This window comes from Saccopteryx bilineata, chromosome 2 (genome assembly GCF_036850765.1).
Source record: "Saccopteryx bilineata isolate mSacBil1 chromosome 2, mSacBil1_pri_phased_curated, whole genome shotgun sequence".
Classification (NCBI taxonomy): Eukaryota; Metazoa; Chordata; class Mammalia; order Chiroptera; family Emballonuridae; genus Saccopteryx; species Saccopteryx bilineata.
In genome coordinates, this window is record NC_089491.1 from 96,330,735 (window position 1) to 96,349,412 (window position 18,678).

At 43.4% G+C, this 18,678-nt stretch overlaps 1 protein-coding gene across 4 annotated transcripts in view; it reads left to right on the forward strand.

The window, feature by feature from the left end:
- The window catches only part of PTCH1 (patched 1), a 65,437-nt gene that overhangs the window by 23,398 nt on the left and 23,361 nt on the right, over positions 1–18,678 (forward strand). For all 4 annotated transcript variants that reach the window (XM_066257419.1, XM_066257422.1, XM_066257420.1 and 1 more), the window contains 12 exons: positions 1,591–1,660; positions 1,757–1,848; positions 3,241–3,439; positions 3,740–3,861; positions 4,691–4,838; positions 5,619–5,750; positions 6,144–6,299; positions 6,987–7,085; positions 7,917–8,042; positions 14,159–14,277; positions 14,912–15,314; positions 15,728–16,037. In XM_066257419.1, the coding sequence (XP_066113516.1) occupies positions 1,591–1,660; positions 1,757–1,848; positions 3,241–3,439; positions 3,740–3,861; positions 4,691–4,838; positions 5,619–5,750; positions 6,144–6,299; positions 6,987–7,085; positions 7,917–8,042; positions 14,159–14,277; positions 14,912–15,314; positions 15,728–16,037 (1,976 nt within the window). The remainder of the gene's footprint in view (positions 1–1,590; positions 1,661–1,756; positions 1,849–3,240; positions 3,440–3,739; positions 3,862–4,690; positions 4,839–5,618; positions 5,751–6,143; positions 6,300–6,986; positions 7,086–7,916; positions 8,043–14,158; positions 14,278–14,911; positions 15,315–15,727; positions 16,038–18,678) is intronic.

Here is an 18,678-nt window from a genome sequence, read left to right on the forward strand (position 1 = left end):
AGGAGCTTTGGAGGGAAAGCAGCTAACTACCCAGTGAAATTTTTGCAAAATTTGCAAGTGGAAATGGGTGCCCCAGAGCCACTGTGAGCATGCCAGATGCATTCTTAATGCAACATACCTACCTTGGGCTGGGGGATTGTCATTTAGTTTAGGAGAAGATGAGAGCACCTGTATAATGAAATAATACTCTTAGGCTGAGATGGAACCAGAGAACTTTTAAGCATGAACTTCAGAGAACTCCTAGTTCAACCTATCTTATTTTTTAGGTAAGAAAATTGGGAATTAGACTGATTAGAGAATCTGTCCCAAATTCTTACAGTTATTAACTAGTACAGCCAGATTGCATACCCTTTCTTGTGCCTCCAAGCCCTCTGGTTTTTTTAATCACAGCCATGACCTTCTCAAGCAAGTGTAAGTAAGAGTTAATTGAGAGTTAAGTGAAAACCTGCTCAAGCTAGATAGCCTTTGTCAATGCTCTATGGAATTAAAATATAAACATTTACATACAAGAGTGGGTGGATGGATGGACAGATTGATGAGTGGATTGGTAATTTGGGTTGTGCTCTAAGGAGCTGACAGTCTAGTTAGAAGAAAGATACCAGTATGAGAAGCATGTACAAAATCAAACACAGGCTGTCCCCCACTGCAGGTGCTCCAGGTGTCGGGCAGGCGATCTGACCAGCCAACCCTCAAGAGAGCCCTTGTTCTTATTAAGAACATTGATCAAAGAAAGCTTGGCAGGGTGGTGGCCTTTAGTGGGACATGGAGGGACAAATGGGCAGGTTCCACAGGGAAGACAGCAAAGTCCAGAATGCGTCTTTGGGTGGTCAGTAAAATAGAGAGTTTGGAGGGAGATTATTTCTACTTTTTCATCTCTTAGATTTCTCTCCCCTACCATTTCCAGGTCCCCCCCCCCTTTTTTGAGATAGGCTTCATCTCCCTAAAGGCATGGGCTTATAGAACACTCTTCTAGGGGTAACAGAACTCCATAGTAATACGTGGATGATAGATCGAAAATGACTGTAGGTCAGTCTGTTTAATGTCATTTCTACAGGACAGGAAGAGAAGATTATGCAAAGGGGAACGGAGCTGCCTGGCACTGTTGTTTGCAGCACTCATCCGTTTTGAACACTGTTACTAAAGCCATTATCTGGCAGTAAAAAAAAAGTCAATATTTTCCCACCTGAACATATGTTAATACATTATAATCCTTCCTGATTTTGTCTTCATTTATTTTGAATTTGTGATAATTCAACTCTGAATTATTTGCCCTTATGTTGTTTAATGTGGGTAGAAAAGCAGATTAATGGTATCAATAGGATTATTGGGAGAAACAGTCAAGAAAACAAGACTTTTCAAGTAGTTTGATAGTGTTAATTTACATAAACACCCACATGTTAATTACAACTGGGTATTATCTATTCATTAAAGCAAGCTTGTAGGGTCTCTTCTTGGCCAAAGCTTTGACAGATACTTAAAAGTGGTAAAAAAAAAAAATTGTGATCTTGCCATATGTTCTGCAGTTCTGATTCTGCACTGATTTCTTTACTTCGTGACAATGAGAAGTTTTTGTCTCTGCTCTTTACCCAGGCAGTGGAAATTGGAACATTTGTGTTACAAATCCGGAGAACTTATCACAGAAACAGGTTACATGGATCAGGTATATTTTCCTTTAGTTTACAAAAAAAGTTCTCAAGAAATGCCCCAGTGGTATTCATTAGCCTAATGCCTGGCCTATTCTTTTTAACTTTGACAGATAATAGAATATCTTTATCCTTGTTTAATTATTACACCTTTGGACTGCTTCTGGGAAGGGGCCAAGTTACAGTCTGGGACGGCATACCTGCTGTAAGTGTACCACCTTATTTTCTGATGTCTGGGATTTCTAAGCTTTAGAATGCTTCTGAGGTTACTTTATCATTGCTTATTCTGTGTCAGTTTTGAACAAGAAATGAAAAACATTGAAATTCAATGTGCATTTTTGGAGTGAATAGTGGTGGGGGAGAGGGGACTTCAGCAGAATATTGTTCCTCTTTTCAGAAAAATAAAAGTTCTGTAGGCATCATTAAATTTCATTCACTTTTACCAGCCTATTTATATGCAAATAAAATGCAAATGACCTCAGAGTATGTGTGATTTTTAACTCTTTAAAATGTTTGCAGTTTTGCAGACCACACTCAAGTAGGGTAACTTTTCTTATAAGGGAAGGATTTATTAGTGGGTGCATGTCAGAACTAAATATTCTGAGTTAAAGTTCAAGGTCTTCCTGTGAAGTAAAATGCAGACCTTTCTTTGGATCACATTAATGACATTTAAGAGGGAAATCTGCTATCTTGGAAGGTCCTGGTCGTGGATGCTTCACAGTCTAACAGTTAGATATTATACACACGGCATCATTTAAAGAATAATTGTTAATCAGTGTCGACATTTTCAGTTAATTATGCAAGAGTTAGCAGTGCTTGGGTTATTGTTTCTGTCCGAGCTTGCACATATCTGCAAAAGCAATTTGCAGTGGCCATACCCTGACCTTCAGTGTACAGTTTTAGATGGGAAATAAGGGGTTTTGTGTTTTCTGGTTGGGAGATTCTGAATAATGACTTCAGCCTGGTTAAGCAGCTACAGTGTGGTTTGAACCACATAACAGGCAGCCAAAAGCCTTTCTGGTCTGTCAACAGCACAAATTCAAAAGTGAGTGTGGGGGGAAGTGACCTTGATGGCGGTGATGGCCGAGGCAGCAGGGGGCTCACGGGGGTGACTGCCGGGCTGTCAGAGGGCGCTCATAAGTACGGGATTATTGCAGGTAATGGAGATCAAATATTTTGATTGATGACATTTACAGAGCATTTATTAGGCTAGCAAGTGCTAATTTGATATTGTGATTTTTTTTTTCCTTTCTCTTAATTTTGAATCTCAGTCTTCACTTTAGAAGCACCACTGGCTAATTTTATTTTTCGTTATTAAGATACAACATATCAGCAAGTAAACATTTTTTGTGCCTTCATCCACTTACCGGCTCTCTGCTGGTCACCTTCCTTCATGAATTATTTACCTGTCTGAGGTTTTTCACACAGATGGACCAGAAAAGGGCATTCATTCGATAGGCCAGGCTCAGAAGAGCAGCATTACCTTTAAAAAGCCTCATGGAATTTCACATAGTGCATGCACTATATACCATCTTGTTATTTTACTGAGGCTTTGGGAGCTTCTTTTCATTGTCTGGCCTCCTAATTCCTTTCGCAGAGGTAAGCCTCCTTTGCAGTGGACAAACTTTGACCCTTTGGAATTCCTAGAAGAGCTAAAGAAAATAAACTACCAAGTGGACAGCTGGGAGGAAATGCTGAATAAGGCGGAAGTTGGTCATGGTTACATGGACCGGCCCTGCCTCAACCCGGCTGATCCCGACTGCCCTGCCACAGCCCCCAACAAAAACACAACCAAAGTGAGTAGTACCTCAGTGAACCTTCACAGGGTGGGTAACGAAGAAAGTCTGACATATTCCCCCATTCTTCATTTTATTATTTTCATTTTTAAAGATTTCATTCTCAATGACTGTTTTTGGTCTATGGAACTAAGTTTGTTGATAGAGCTAAATTTTTGCTGTAAGATTTGCCATACACCTCTCATTAGCCTTGTTTTTAATGCTCTCTGAAACAAACAAGCCCTGAGTGCACTGGATTTCAACAAGGCACGTGACCTGCTTGCTAATTCCCACAATTATGTGGCTGTCTTTCTGTTTTAGCCTCTTGATATGGCCCTTGTTTTGAATGGCGGATGTCATGGGTTATCCAGGAAGTACATGCACTGGCAGGAGGAGCTGATTGTGGGTGGCACAGTCAAGAACAGCACTGGGAAGCTTGTCAGGTAATCCAGCACACAAGAGGACCCAAAACGTGTCGTTTCCATCCTGCCGCGAAAAGCCACTTCCCTTTGACGTCTGCCTGTGTATTTGTATGAAGACTGTCATCCTAGCTAGCAGTCTGGTGTTATAGCATATTAGGAAATAATAGCAGACCAGGCCAACTCGAAAAGGCACCTCGCAGGGAATTTTTCAAGAACATTTCTTGTCATTTTCATTGAGATTACAGTTAGTGACTAGAGGGTTTTAGATCTGCCCATTATAGAGGAAATATGGGCAAGTGAAAAGCAAGCAAAAGACTTTTGTCATAGCCTACAGGGTTAAGTGGTATGAGCTAAACTTCGTCACAGCCTGGAAGTTAAAGAGAAAGACCAACAAATGACAACCTACCAGGAGTTACCCTCTGTGCACTGTGCACTCCACTCCGGCAGGTGTTAGGGCTCCGTCTGAGATCTCTCCCTCGGGAAAGCCGTGGTCTGGGATTTCTGCATAAGCGAGCATGTCGGGGCGAGCCCAGCATATCTGGTCAAGCTATCTACTCCTCTCCCTTTCCTGTTTCATTGGGTTAAAAACTGAGGGAGGAAATTGCCTATTAATTTAATTTTGGGGTCTATCTGTAAAAGGTGTGTAAGGTTACACCTTTAATATGGTACATCAATCTATTAAATAAAATCACCATCCAGGTCTCGTTTTAATGGAAACATGTGCTCACGTAGAAGGATAGAATGACTGCGGGGGAGTTAGGGGTGCTCACTGGGGATTCTGCGCAGTGAGAGCTGCTTCCTGGGGGTGCTGATCTATTCCTCTCACTCTCCCACCCCTGTCTCCTCGCAGTGCCCACGCCTTGCAGACCATGTTTCAGTTAATGACTCCCAAGCAGATGTATGAACACTTCAAGGGGTATGAGTACGTCTCACATATCAACTGGAACGAGGACAAGGCCGCAGCCATCCTGGAGGCTTGGCAGAGGACCTATGTGGAGGTGAACCGCTAGCATTCCGACACCCACCTTTGAAGCCAGGACAGGCCCCTGAGTTCCCAAGTACTTCATTTGAGTGATGTTTTAAAACATTTTTTTTTGTTTGTTTGAATTTATTTTCAAAACAGACTGTAATTCTGGGAATTTGTGGGATTAAAACTTTTTTCCCTTTTCCTAATACTGAAAATCTTAATATTTGGGTGACACTAGTGCTAATTGGGGTGCCCTGAGACATTTCAAGTAACCAGTTGTAAACTCCAGAGTTTAGGCATAACTGTTGGAAAAAAAACCATTTGGTTAGCAAGAAAAGGTGTCTGGAAAACATTAGCAAGGCATAGAATCTGTTCACAGCTGCAGTTCCCTTGGTTAGGTCATGTGACAGGAGCTGGCCTTTGTTTCCCAAGCAGTGACCTTTCCTGAGCTGCATTTGACCTTTTAAAGGTGGAGTGCCCATAAGAACGAGTTGTTTTGGATTAAGGGGAACTGATGAGCCTGAAAGTCAGTTGTAGAGTTATGGAGGGGAATAGCTCTGGGAGTGAACTTAACTGACACTGGCCCCTGGCCCCACATTCTCACGTAATTAGTGGTCACCTTCACTGTCCCAGGCCCAGAGTTGTTTATTGTTAGTCCAAGTTCAAACCTGAATTATGTAGAACTCTTTATAATGCATCAGAAAAAAAGTGAGGGTTGGTTTGAGGGGATATGTCCCTTGCCTCTGTTCTGTTGAAGCTCTTTGAAGCTTTCGTTTCAGCTGGGATTTTTGTCCTTATGTTGTGACCACAGGTGGTTCATCAAAGTGTCGCCCAGAACTCCACTCAGAAGGTGCTTTCCTTTACCACAACGACCCTGGATGACATCCTCAAGTCCTTCTCCGATGTCAGTGTCATCCGAGTGGCCAGTGGCTACTTACTTATGGTAAACGAAGTTACACTAGGTGTTTGGGTTTCTTTTGGTTTTTGGTTTTTACCTTTCCATGATGGTTCCTGCTTTTTAACTGCTCTTAACACACATGTGCATCTAAGACAAAGAGAGAGCTTGGGCTTCATAACAGTTTGAGAAGTGGTCGTGTAAAGCAGTTTGCCCGTCTTTGATTTGTATCATTCTGTGTGATGTCTGTAATGTAAAGTTTTGTTGTTGGATTCCATGAAGTTTTACCTTGTGATTTGGGGTAATGGGTGGGGGAAAACATTAGAATCCTTACACATTCTAATGTTTGGCTTTTGTTTTGTGTCTCCCTCTCCCTCTTCTCCCCTCTCCTCCCTTCCCCTTCATTCCTTGCCCGACCCCCTCCCACGTTTCTGCTTGCAGCTTGCCTATGCCTGTTTAACCATGCTGCGCTGGGACTGCTCCAAGTCCCAGGGTGCCGTGGGGCTGGCTGGCGTCCTGTTGGTTGCACTGTCAGTGGCTGCAGGATTGGGCCTGTGTTCATTGATCGGGATTTCCTTTAATGCTGCAACAACTCAGGTACTAAAGGAGCCACCCATCATTTTGTTGACCAACACTGCTCCCTGGGCTCCGATGCTCTGGCCTCCGGCCCTCCTTTGTGTCCTTGTCACCTAAGGGTCTTCCCGCCTCTTCCACTAGGATGCCACATTTCTCAGGGGAGTACTTTCTGGAAATGGACTGCTCCCACTCATCAGTGGGCAGGAGATCTGAATGGGCTTGATGATTAGTAGAGATGCTTCACTTAGCGATGGAATTTAGATCGTTTATTAAAGCAATGGTTTTCAGTCACCTGGAGGGCTTGTGAGAACTCTGATGGCTAGGCACCACCCCCAGAGTTTGTGATTCAGTTGATTTGGGATGCGGGTGGAAAATCTGCGTTTCTCACCCATTCCCAATGCCGCTGGCCCAGGGGTCATGCTCTGAGGACCACTGCTTCACATGTGTTACAGTCCTTCTCTTTTATTAACTTTAAAAAAAGTCATTGTACATGGCACTTAGAAATAGAAGCATATGCAGTCGCTCTACTGTGAGCTAGACTTTGGGGATTTAACTATCAGATAAAACTAAATTCTTCACCCTGGGCAATGTAAACTGTCCTCTGGGCAGCTATGGGGGGCTCTGGTGGCAGTGTTGTCAATAGCCTGGGGGCGATCAGAATTGACCCTCCCACCATGTCTAATTCACTGCCCTCTGTGTTCACTGCAGGTTCTGCCGTTTCTCGCTCTTGGCGTTGGTGTGGACGATGTTTTCCTTCTGGCGCATGCGTTTAGCGAAACAGGACAGAATAAGAGAATCCCCTTTGAGGTAATGGAAAATAGAAGAATAAGGCATCAGGGGCAGCTAAAGCCTCTTCTGTTCCTGAGTGTCCTTTTGTTTTTCTCAGTCCACCCCAATAAGTAATTTAGTTCCAAGTCAGAGGACATGTTACTGGCTCTAAATAAGAGAAGTCAGAAGAATCTCAGGAAATGTATTCCGATATGCACATTCATTTCCATGAGGGTTTTTTTTTGGGGGGGGGGTCACTTTGTCCCTACCACCTTTTATATCACATTGAAAATACACTGAGGTCATTACCTTGCAGCTTGGTGTTTTGGATGGTAATAACTGTGAGGAGCATGTGGCTATCTAGATAGCACTGAAAACACTTTTTTTTTTAGGTGAGGAGAGGGGAGATACAGAGACAGACTCTCACATGTGCCCCAACCAGGATCGACTCTGGGCAATCCCTGTCTGGGGCTGATTCTCAAATCAACAGATCTGTCCTCAGCACCTGGACCCATGCTTGGACCAATTGAGCCACTGGCTGTGGGAGGAGAAGAGTGAGAGAAGGTGGAGAGGGAGGGGAAGAGAAGCAGACAGTTGCTTCTCATGTGTGCCCTAACCAGGAATTGAACCCAGGACGTTCACACACCAGGCCAGTGCTCTGTCCTCTGAGCAAACCAGCCAAGGCCCTGAAAACACTTTGAACACTTATGTGAGGGGAAACAGCAGAGGCATCCCTTTCTTATTCCCGACGTCAGTATTGTAAACTACTGCTTGTCTTATTTTGCTGTGTATTTGAATTGTTCACACAGTCTGTGCTCTCAGAACACCCTGCTCTGTTCAGGTCTCAGCACAGTGGTTTCTTGTCCTCAGGACAGGACCGGGGAGTGCCTGAAGCGCACGGGAGCCAGTGTGGCCCTGACTTCCATCAGCAATGTCACAGCCTTCTTCATGGCTGCGTTGATCCCGATCCCTGCTCTGCGGGCCTTCTCCCTCCAGGTGAGTTTCCGGCGCTTAGATCTATGTGAGCAGTGTGCGGACTCCAAGCATCACTGCCATGTGTAATGGTCCTGCTGCCATGAGTGACAGACCATGCCAGCCTCGGGACTCTTTCTTCTGGGCAGATGCTTCTTTAAGCAAGAACCTTGACATTTCCTCTTAAAAGAGTGGTAGGGTTCTTTCCTTCCTTGGAAGTCTTATATCTCAGATGCCTATAGCCTGAGAGACTTGCCCTTTCATTGTTAGTTAAACTAAAATGGTTCTGGGACTATACCCAGGTGGGACACCAGTAAACTCGTACTTTAAACAGTCAAGAGTCTTCTGTGTTCATCCATGGGACAGCCCGCTTATTGGCTGTCCCTGTTTCTAACTCCTTCCCCACTAAGTCTCCATGCTTACTCTCCAAGCATGCGACCCTCTCTCCTGATGTCCGCCAGCAGCCCAGCACAAGGCAGCCGTATGGAGCAGACGTGGTTGACAGTAAGAGGAGGCTGCAGTGTAGCTCAGGCTAGAGGGCACCTTAGGTATCGGATGCTGCCGTGTGAGAACGTATGGCCATTCTCTGCCTACAGGTGGCTTGCTGACAGGACCTTGCCACCTCCTCTCCTTAGTTAGCTTCCACCAGCTCTCCTGTCCACTTTCTCTTTCCCTTTGGTCCCTAACTTCCCTCTCAGGCTGCCCAAGAAAACTCAAAATTCCTCTTCTTTCTTTATGCAGAGCAGTTTGGCTCCCATGTTGTTCTCTTCTCTCTTTCCAAAGCAGGCTCTTTCATATCTAGAGGCCATCAAGGTATTTTTTTAAACGTAGAGCCAGCTTATGTGAATTGTAAGAATGGAGAGCTTTTTTTTTTTTTTTTTAATTCTACGTATGAGAAGGGTAGATATTAAAACAGATTTCTGCATGTGCCCCAGCCGGAATCTACCCGACAACCCCAGTCTGGAGCAGATACTCGGAAAAACCAAGCTATCCTCAGCACCTGGGGCTGACACTCAGACCAGCCAAGGCACTGGCTGCAAGAGGGGAAGAAAGAGAGAAAGGGGAGAGAGGGGCGAGAGGAGCAGGTGGTCGCTTCTCCTGTGTGCCCTGACTGGGAATCAGACCCAGGACGTCCATATGCTGGGCTGATGCTCTCTCCACTGAGACAACCAGCCAGGGCCTGGCATCTCTTACATCTGCGGAAAACTCACAGGAATCCTGATGTCTGTGATACAGGCACTTCATGGTCTTCCTAAGCCCGAAATTAAAGAAAGTTTTGATAGTTCAGGGATATTATTGAAGTTTTCTGAACTACATTTAAATTTTAAAGCTTTAGTTGTTCCCCTCCCCCCAAAAAAATGTTAAAGGAGCAATGGCTTTTCCTTTCTTTATTCCTTTTCCCCTTACAATCTGATACGTAATTCATGAAATGGTCAGGTGTTTAAAGGAAACTACTTTTGATGTCACTTTTTGAACTGTTACTACCCCCAGCTTATTCATACTGCTTTGCTCTCTTTAATCGCCAAAAGGTTCTAAGGATTGTAACCAAAAAAAGAAATTGGCAGATCATAAGTTACGTCTCTTTATATTTTTGTTTTGTTTTTTACAGGGATAGAGAGAGAGTCAGAGAGAGGGACAGATAGGGACAGACAGACAGGAACGGAGAGAGATGAGAAGCATCAATCATCAGTTTTCCATTTTGACACCTTAGTTGTTCATTGATTGCTTTCTCATATGTGCCTTGACCGCGGGCCTTCAGCAGACTGAGTAACCAGCGACCTTGGGTCCAAGCTGGTGAGCTCTTTTCTCAAACCAGATGAACCCGCACTCAAGTTGGCAAGCTCGGGGTCTCGAACCTGGGTCCTTCTGCGTCCCAGTCCGACGCTCTATCTACTGCGCCACTGCCTGGTCAGGCTCTCTGTTTATATTTTTGTCAACGTGATTCGTCTTCGTATTTAAATTACATTTCGCTAATTAGTGATGACAGAGCAACTAAGGATCCTGCTGTGTTTGGAACTAGACTGGTTTGATATTTGGTGTTAGGTATGACATGAAAAAAGGCTTTGCACCAATCTTCATGACCACCAACTCCCAAAGGAAAAAAGACTTATAAACAATTTTTTAAAAAGTTTACTTTTGTTATAAATATATATAAAAATAGAAATAGTAAGTGAATAAATGGATAAAGTTAAATCTGAAATTGGGACGGAAGTTCAGGAATAAGAAAACCCCTCTCTCCACTCAGTAGTATGGAAGATGAGTAGGATGCCTGCCGAGTGGTGGGTGTATCTGCAGTGCTGGAAGCCTTTTTGCGCAGGCGTGCATTGGCGTAGCTCCCTGTGATATCTGTTCTTCTTTGACATGCAGCAGATTCTGGAACTAAGATGTTCTGGAATCTTTTAGTGGTGGGACCCTCTCTCCCTCCTCTCTCATTGCTGCTCACCTTCCCCTCGCTGTCTGTGACCTGCTCTGGCTCTTGTCTTCTTGTCCTCTCTCTCATTCTCTCCTCTCCTCTCCTCTCAGTACACACTGGTGAATTCATCAAGGCATACCCTCCTTTAATGGTATCCTATGGTGTGGTGGTCTGAAACGCTACATGAGTTTTCCTAAACGCCTTTTAGAAAATCCCGTACACTCAGTTCTTCCAAGGTAAGCACCCAACGGAGACGAAATGAGTACTGTTGGTTTTGCATTTCTGTTCCAATGCACTTGAAGTATCACTTTAGGAAATAGTGTCTGCAAATTCCAGGGGTCCATATATATTAAAGGATAGCTTCCCATGACACTGGTTCATTCTCTGTCCAACAAACAAAATTTTAAAAAAGAAGAAAATGTAAGAAAGACAGCAAACGGCATCATGAGTTCTGCAAAAATCATTAGAAACTTGAATGCTGGTTCCCTTTTAATTTGTGTTGGCATTTGAAATTGATCATTTTGTAGCTTTTCTTTCCTTCATTAAACTGTGTTAGATTGTGACTGAGTATTCATCTGTGTTTATAATTTCAGGATCCTACAGATTAAGCATCAAAAGGGAAAGATCCAAAGTGTTTCTATCCAAAAATAAACCGATGTTAACTTAGGAATTTCCCCTGTGGAAGTGTGCAAATTTTGTAGCCTTAACAAAATATATAGAATTCTCCCCACCCCAAAATCTGTCTTCCTCCATCTGTCCAAATGCCACGTCTATACCAGAAAGCATTGGCACCAACTATAATTCTTTGGGAACCAGTGCCCTGCAATGGGGCTTTGCTGGTAATTGAATGGTGTCTGTTCTTCACTGAAACTCCCAGAAAAGAATGCCTTATTGTTCCAAATGGTCAGAGGGTTTAAACAAGGGGCCTTCTAGGCAGAGCAAGTTCATCTCTATGCTCTGCAAGGGCCTTGGCAGGGCCACCATAGATGCTTTGCAGGGACATTTCCTTTAAACACAACAATTAGAATTGATTGACAGTGCGCAATCCTCTCTGTCAGCTTTCCAGAGTTGCAATTTCTTCAACTACCTTTGCTCCAGCGGTGCCACTTCTCCTTTACTAAGGAATCCTTGCTGTTTGGTTTTACTGTTTTGGTGCACTTTTCGGGATGTTGAAGTTCTGTTATTTTCTCATTGGACAGTGTTCTCTCTGTCTATGTAATAAGCCATTTGACAGTGAGTTTACATTAGGGTGCTGCTTTGGGTTTCTTCTCTTGTTGCTCTGAGACAGGGCAAGATGCTCAGCAGATTTCTTCACTGGATGAAGTTGGTATCAGATACGTCCCCCAGGCTTTACGGAAGTATCAGTGTCGTTCTGGCTATACACCTGGGCCATCTGTGTGTGCCTGCATGGCTTAGCTTATCACAGTGTCTGCCCTTGTCCTTGGGAACTTTTGTTCAAACTGAGACACCCAGAGTTTCTTGCCTATGTTTACTCATGAATTCTCAACATTGACTGTAATAGAGAGAAAAGCTGAGGGGGTTTACCCCCAGGATTACGTTTTCCTGGAAAATCCTAGAGAATCGGGCCCATTTTTCCCAGCATCCCTGTTGTCTGCTTGGTCAGGAGCCTTCCCTCAACCCATGTCCCTCCCCTCAGGCGGTGACCAGCTCTAACCAGATTTCCCAGGTCTTGGTTGGGCTGAGGACCTAGCATCAAGCCCACATTTGAATTCAGTTTACTGGGTAACTCAGGCAGGTGTCCTTCACCTGCAACAGCAGGTCTTTACTAGGTAATGGTGTCAGAAGCAATGCTAATGTCTGTCTGCTTCCTGGTTGCTCCTGGAGTCCAGTGAATCATGGAGAACTACCTGGTGTCCCATGGCTCCTTCTTGCTCCCTTTTCTTCCTTTAATAAAGATTTTTTTTTCTCTCTGTTGAGAGAAAGAGGAAATGAGAGAGAGAGAGAGCATCAACTTGTTCCACATAGTTGTACAGTCGTTGATTGCTTCCTGACCGGGGATTAAACCTGTGACCTTGGTACTCCAGGACGACACTCTATCCACTGAGCCGTCTAGCCAGGGGCCCCTAATAGAGTTTTACACCTACCAGTGCTGAATGGCCTGTGCAGGGGTGTCCTCTCAAGACTTCACCTTTCAGATTTTCTCCACAGGCCACCTTTTTTCTCCTGGGTCTTGCCAGAGGCCTTTTTTGACTCCTACATCTCCCCGAAAAATCTTCTCTGACCACCCATTCCACCCCACGTGCACCCCCGCCTGAATGCCCTCTCTCCCTTTTCTGAGATGCTGTGGGACCCTATCATGCTTTCGTTGCAGTAATCAGCCTAAGTTGTAGTTATTTATAGGTCCGGCTATGTCAGTCTCTGAGAGCAGGGTTTTGTCTTACTTACCTTTGTTTCTTAGGTACCTACCACAGTGGCCTGGCTTTTCTTTTTAAAGTGCTTATTTCTTAGGTGACTTCTCCAGTCAAAAGAGGAATTTTTCTTATTAATATAAACCTATCCTACAGGTCTTTAAAGAATCTGATGTATGTTTAAAGGGTTAAGTAGCATGTTTATATATTTGAATTGATGAGGAATCTCTACAGCAGACTTAAGAGTCAGATCATTTTTTTTTTTAGGAAGAGCCTCTTGATTATTTTTTGGGTTTTTAGAATTGACAGGGAATTAACTATTGGAACTCTCGAACTCAGGTTTGCAGTTTCACCTTGAGCATAAATTCACAACTACTTTCCAAAGCCCTTTGCAGAGTTCTGAGATGCTTTTGTTAGGTGACTGCTTTCTTCTCCCACCCTGAGATGAGTACCCAGTTTGAGAAGGTTTTAGAACTAAACAGTTCTTTCAAAAAACCTCACAAGAGGTTATAATGGTCAAACAGTTTTCTGATGATGTCTCGGTTGCTTAGCATTCCATTTGCATTTTTTTTTTTCACTGTGCTGCTTCTCCATGCCTTTCTGAACGGGAGAGCCCTTTCAACTGTCCTCTGTTGACTTTTTTGTATTAACAGCCCAATTGTGTAATTTTTACTAGGTCAGCAGGAGATTTGCCAAGGCACTGCAGAATCTACCCTGTGTTTATTCTAGGTTATGGAGTGACTTTTGAATCTGTACTTATTTATTCTGCATACTATAATCACACACAGGAATTTCTTTCTGCTTAACTCTCCTTGACCTTCCCTGTGACTGCACATGCACACCCCACAGGCTGCTCCAGGGGCTATTTGGAATGTGCCTATTAAAAACCTCAGGGGATGTGTTTGAAATTTTATTTCATGTTTCAAAGGTGACATTTTGATATGCTCAATTCACCTTATGTATAAATTTTCTAAGTGTAAAAATCAGGGCTGCGTGAACCCCTAGCAATATTGTAAAAGAGAAACTATTCCCTTTTGTTTTCAATTAAAACATCTCAAGTGACTCCTCTGTTCTATCTTTGTAGATTTGGTCTCGTTAGTTTGCTAGCGAGATGCTAGTTTAGGGTATCTGTACCTTACAGGCTTGTGGAATTATTAGCAATGGAAAGGACCAGGGTGAGGAGGGTCTATCTAGTCAAATGGTCTCTTAGTGAGTAAAGAGAAGCAAAGTGATGAGAAACTTGAACATCCATTTCAGGCTTAAACACTTCAGTAGGAAAGTGAAAGAAAGATGTAGTCAAAGCCGTCCTCTGACTGGGAGGGGACATCCCGGTGACCTACCTGTTTCTCTGCCCCCAGGCAGCGGTAGTGGTGGTCTTCAATTTCGCTATGGTTCTGCTCATTTTTCCTGCAATTCTCAGCATGGACCTGTATCGACGTGAGGACAGGAGGTTGGATATTTTCTGCTGTTTTACAAGGTATGTTTTCCTGGTGACAGTGGCCCTTATTTGTTGGGTACAGACTAGTAGTTTTTAGAGAACGCTTTAGTCTGTGGACTCGAATGGAAATGCACATCACATGGCTTGTCCCAGAGTGACAGAGGCAGCAGAGAGGATGGACGGAGGATGACCGTGCCCTGGTGTTCCAGCAGAGTCACTGGGGCTCTCCGCCACTCCGACTGGACATCCTCACAGCCATGAGGTTGTGACACATGTGATTGTTTATTTATGTAATGAGTCAGTATTGCTCACTGTTAGAAGTGTGTCATATCTATGCATCAGGGCAGAACAAAGGTGGAAAAGCACCCATCTGGAAAAAGTATAGCCTTTTGAGTGTTTGTTTACTTTTTTCTTTTAAGGAGTTGTGCTTGGAAGGGGTTCATCAGCATGTAACTTGACTTTGTAAGCCACAGCCAGGATCAGCCATCTATCCGTCTGACCTCTGATTTACTTGTGTCTGTGTTCAGATAGGTGGCGTTTATACAGTTCAGTGGTATGCTCTTTCTCTCCTAAGTCAGAGCTGTGTGAAATGGATATTATCGGTCACCAGCAGAAATAATAGCACGATTTCCCTGTTTCAGTGACCACTGCAACACATTTTGTCCTCTTTCAGCCCCTGCGTCAGCAGAGTGATTCAGGTCGAGCCGCAGGCCTACACAGAGGCCCCTGAGAGCACCCGCTCCAGCCCCCCGCCCCCCTACAGCAGCCACAGCTTCGCCCACGAGACACAGATCACCATGCAGTCCACGGTGCAGCTCCGCACTGAGTACGACCCCCACACGCACGTGTACTACACCACTGCCGAGCCGTTGTCTGAGATCTCCGTGCAGCCGGTCACCCTGACTCAGGACACCCTCAGCTGCCAGAGCCCCGAGAGTACCAGCTCCACAAGGGACCTGCTCTCCCAGTTCTCTGACTCCGGCCTCCACTGCCTTGACCCACCCTGTACCAAGTGGACACTTTCTTCTTTCGCCGAGAAACACTATGCACCTTTCCTCTTGAAACCAAAAGCCAAGGTAATCTACCCAAACTGAAGACTTCCTGTCTTCAGGAAGTAACAGAACAGTCTCCTTGGGAATTCATGGGGTGTGATGTATTTCAGGCCTCCTAAGGAGCCAGCCCAGTGATAACTTGGGCTGTTTCAATGATCTCATCTCCTATAGGAGTGAATCTCAACGTAGCAAGTGCTTCTGTGAATTTAGATCAACTCTGAACTTTTACATTTTAAACATGGTATTCTTCATGAGGTTGTTTAAAAATGTGATTATTATGATTTTATGTTTTTCCCTCTGGGAGAATGACCCCTTACATGCTGTATCAGGGCCAGTGGGATGGTGACAGTGAGGCAGAAACCAAATAGCTTCTTTGTCGATGGAGAGTCCCTCATGTTCCTTGGGGTCTGACCCCGTGCCTTTTTACTCTGTTGCAGGTTGTGGTGATCTTTCTTTTCCTGGGCTTGCTGGGGGTCAGCCTTTATGGGACTACCCGAGTGCGTGATGGGCTGGACCTTACAGACATTGTGCCTCGGGAAACCAGAGAATATGACTTTATCGCTGCACAGTTCAAGTACTTTTCCTTCTACAACATGTACATAGTCACCCAGAAAGCCGATTACCCGAACATTCAGCACTTACTGTACGACCTTCACAGGAGTTTCAGTAGTGTGAAGTATGTCATGTTGGAAGAAAATAAACAGCTTCCCAAAATGTGGCTGCACTACTTCCGGGACTGGCTCCGAGGTAAGATGCCGCGAGAGAGCGTCCAATCCATCCTTCCTAAACATCTGCTCTTTGGTGTTCTGCTTCCACAAGTTTCTTCTGTTCAGTTTATTAAAGTGTTAGATTATAATGTCACACTGACATGTTTCATTATCTTCTCTTAAGAGCTGCTTAAAATTCTTGTGTGCAGACTTTCTGGGGCAGCCTCCCCAAACTGGCTTTGACCTATAAAACAATACAAATATTTCATTGGGTGACTCAGGAACTTCTGTAAGAATTTATGAGTGCACATGAGGAGACAGGAAAGTACATGATAAACTGTGGCGCTGGATACTTCTAGTATTCTTTTTGGAGGAGAGATGGTGGCTAGTTTGGGTGACCCAAGTGATAAAACTGTTGATGGAAGCCCTAGGCTGACTCACTGCCAGTGACAGCTTGCTACACTAGTAGGTTTTCCATTATTGGTGAATATAATTTTAAATTCTATATTCTGACCATCTTCTGATTTGGCATAAAAGGCCATGAAATAAACTTACAAATGCTTTGATCACTTCTCACAATATTTCGTAATAAAATTCTGCTTTAAAATGCCTTTGATAGCTTCTTACCTTGCTCTTAGAAACATGTCTAGGAAATAGTTGTCAACTAGAGTGGAAAAAAAAGATCTAAATTTGCTCTTCAACTGCTGGCTGAATACAAATGTATTCAGTGCTTCCAAGAACATGTGTTCATTTATTCTGTGTTGACACATAGAAAGTGAAGTGGAGAATCAAGATAATTATCCATACAATTCAAGTAAAAATGCTATTGAAATACTCAAATAATTTATAGGACCCAACGTTTTTTGGCTTAAGTTATCCAAATCATTTTCTTAATTTCCCCTTTAATTAGACTTGTTTAAATATAGATTTAAGTGCCTTTTTTGGTCTAAAGTCAGTATACTTATATGTAAAGATTAAGCAGCCATTTTCCCTGTGAGTTTCTGTGAAATGCTAAACAACTTGAGTTTGATTGAAAATTGTTCAATACCGTGTCTGGCTTTGACCTCTGTTCCTAGAATTTTGTTCATTACACATATATCAGAGTTGACCTCTTTTTTGGGGGGTGGGGAGGAAGAAAACTACATGATATGAATATTATTTTTTACCATGCTTTTGAGATTAATTTGAATTTATTTATGGTCTTATTTTTCACTGTAGTTTGGGAAGCAGTATTTTTTTGGATATTGAGTCAAAAGATCAGACAGTTGAGAGATCCCTGCTTTTCACTCCCCCCAACCCCCATTGGCCAAAGATATGCAAATAGTTTGCCACAAGTGACAAAAGAAATCTGCAGTGCACAACCAGTATCTGGGCAGAGAAAGGTTGTTGTAGACCTGACTTCAGTGTCTCGAGCAGTTCGTTCCTTTGGATGCTCAGTAAGGCATGTTGGGTGGAGTTTGGGAACACAGCTGAGAGTTACTGTCTCCAGGCAGTGCAGAGGGCTAAACTTTTTATATGATGCTGTAATTTCTGTGCTTTCATGTATTTAAAAACCTAAAGCAGGTGGACTGAAGAGTCTTTTTTTAAAAGTGTATTTGTAAATCATGTTTTGATTGCTAAGTGAGCCACACCCACCTAGACCAAGTGAGATCCATTCAGTGCTCCCAAGTCAGTGTCCCATCCAGGCTTAAAACTAACTGCATCCTACTATCAGGAGGTCCAGCAGAGCCCTGTGTACAGGAGGGCCGGATACTGGAACTGTTGGCTGCCTAGGGCTACTTCATGCCTATCAAGTGGTTGATTTGGTCTTTAAACATTTCCTGCAAAGAAATAGTTAGCCTTGAATCAGCTTTCCTCTGAGACCTTCTGTGTGGTTGTTAAGTGATGGAACCCTCTTGGCTGTTAATGGAATTATCTTTGAAAACCATGTCACCCCCCACTGGTCTTTACCAATATTTCAATAATTGGGAGTCAGGGTTGAATTCATAGAAAGATATAAAATGGCTACACTGTAATGATGCAAATAAAATTTAAATTAATGTTTTCTCTTTTGAGTCCCCTATGAAAGAAAAATTGGCAGTTGGGATAATTAGCTTAGAACTTTTCACAAGGAAATAATTAGTATAAAATATTTAAAATGAGAAACGTCCCAACTAAAACTGTTCATGTTTTGCTGTGAAATAAGTAAAATGCTCTAATTTATTTCTGTATTGTGCATGCATTGGTATATAAAATATTGACCAAGGGGCAGTGGAAGCAAATCCTTGTACTTTGTGTCTAGAATCACAGACTGTGAGCACTTAGGCCAACCGATTGTTACTTGAGCTTTTGGTAATTATCAGAAAATAATATGCTAGTTATAAGGACTTAACTTTTCCATAAAGCCAGTGACTCTTTCTTGTTAATCTTTGTATTCCAAATAGAGTGACTGTCACAGGGGGCCCAGCAGCACCTGTGATGAGTTGACCTGAATTGCCAGCAGGGTGGGCCCGGGTCTGTCTTCCTTTGTTTCCCTCTAAGCTGTCCCCAAATCCTTAGTGTCTAGTATCTTTTAACCACACCCAGAGTTTTGATACACTCCTGTTTGCCACCAGACTTTCTTGTTTCCCACGTTAACTCTGCTAATGTTATTCATGTTTTTAGCAAATCCTTCCTGGACACTGTAGTAGTGTGTTCAGGGC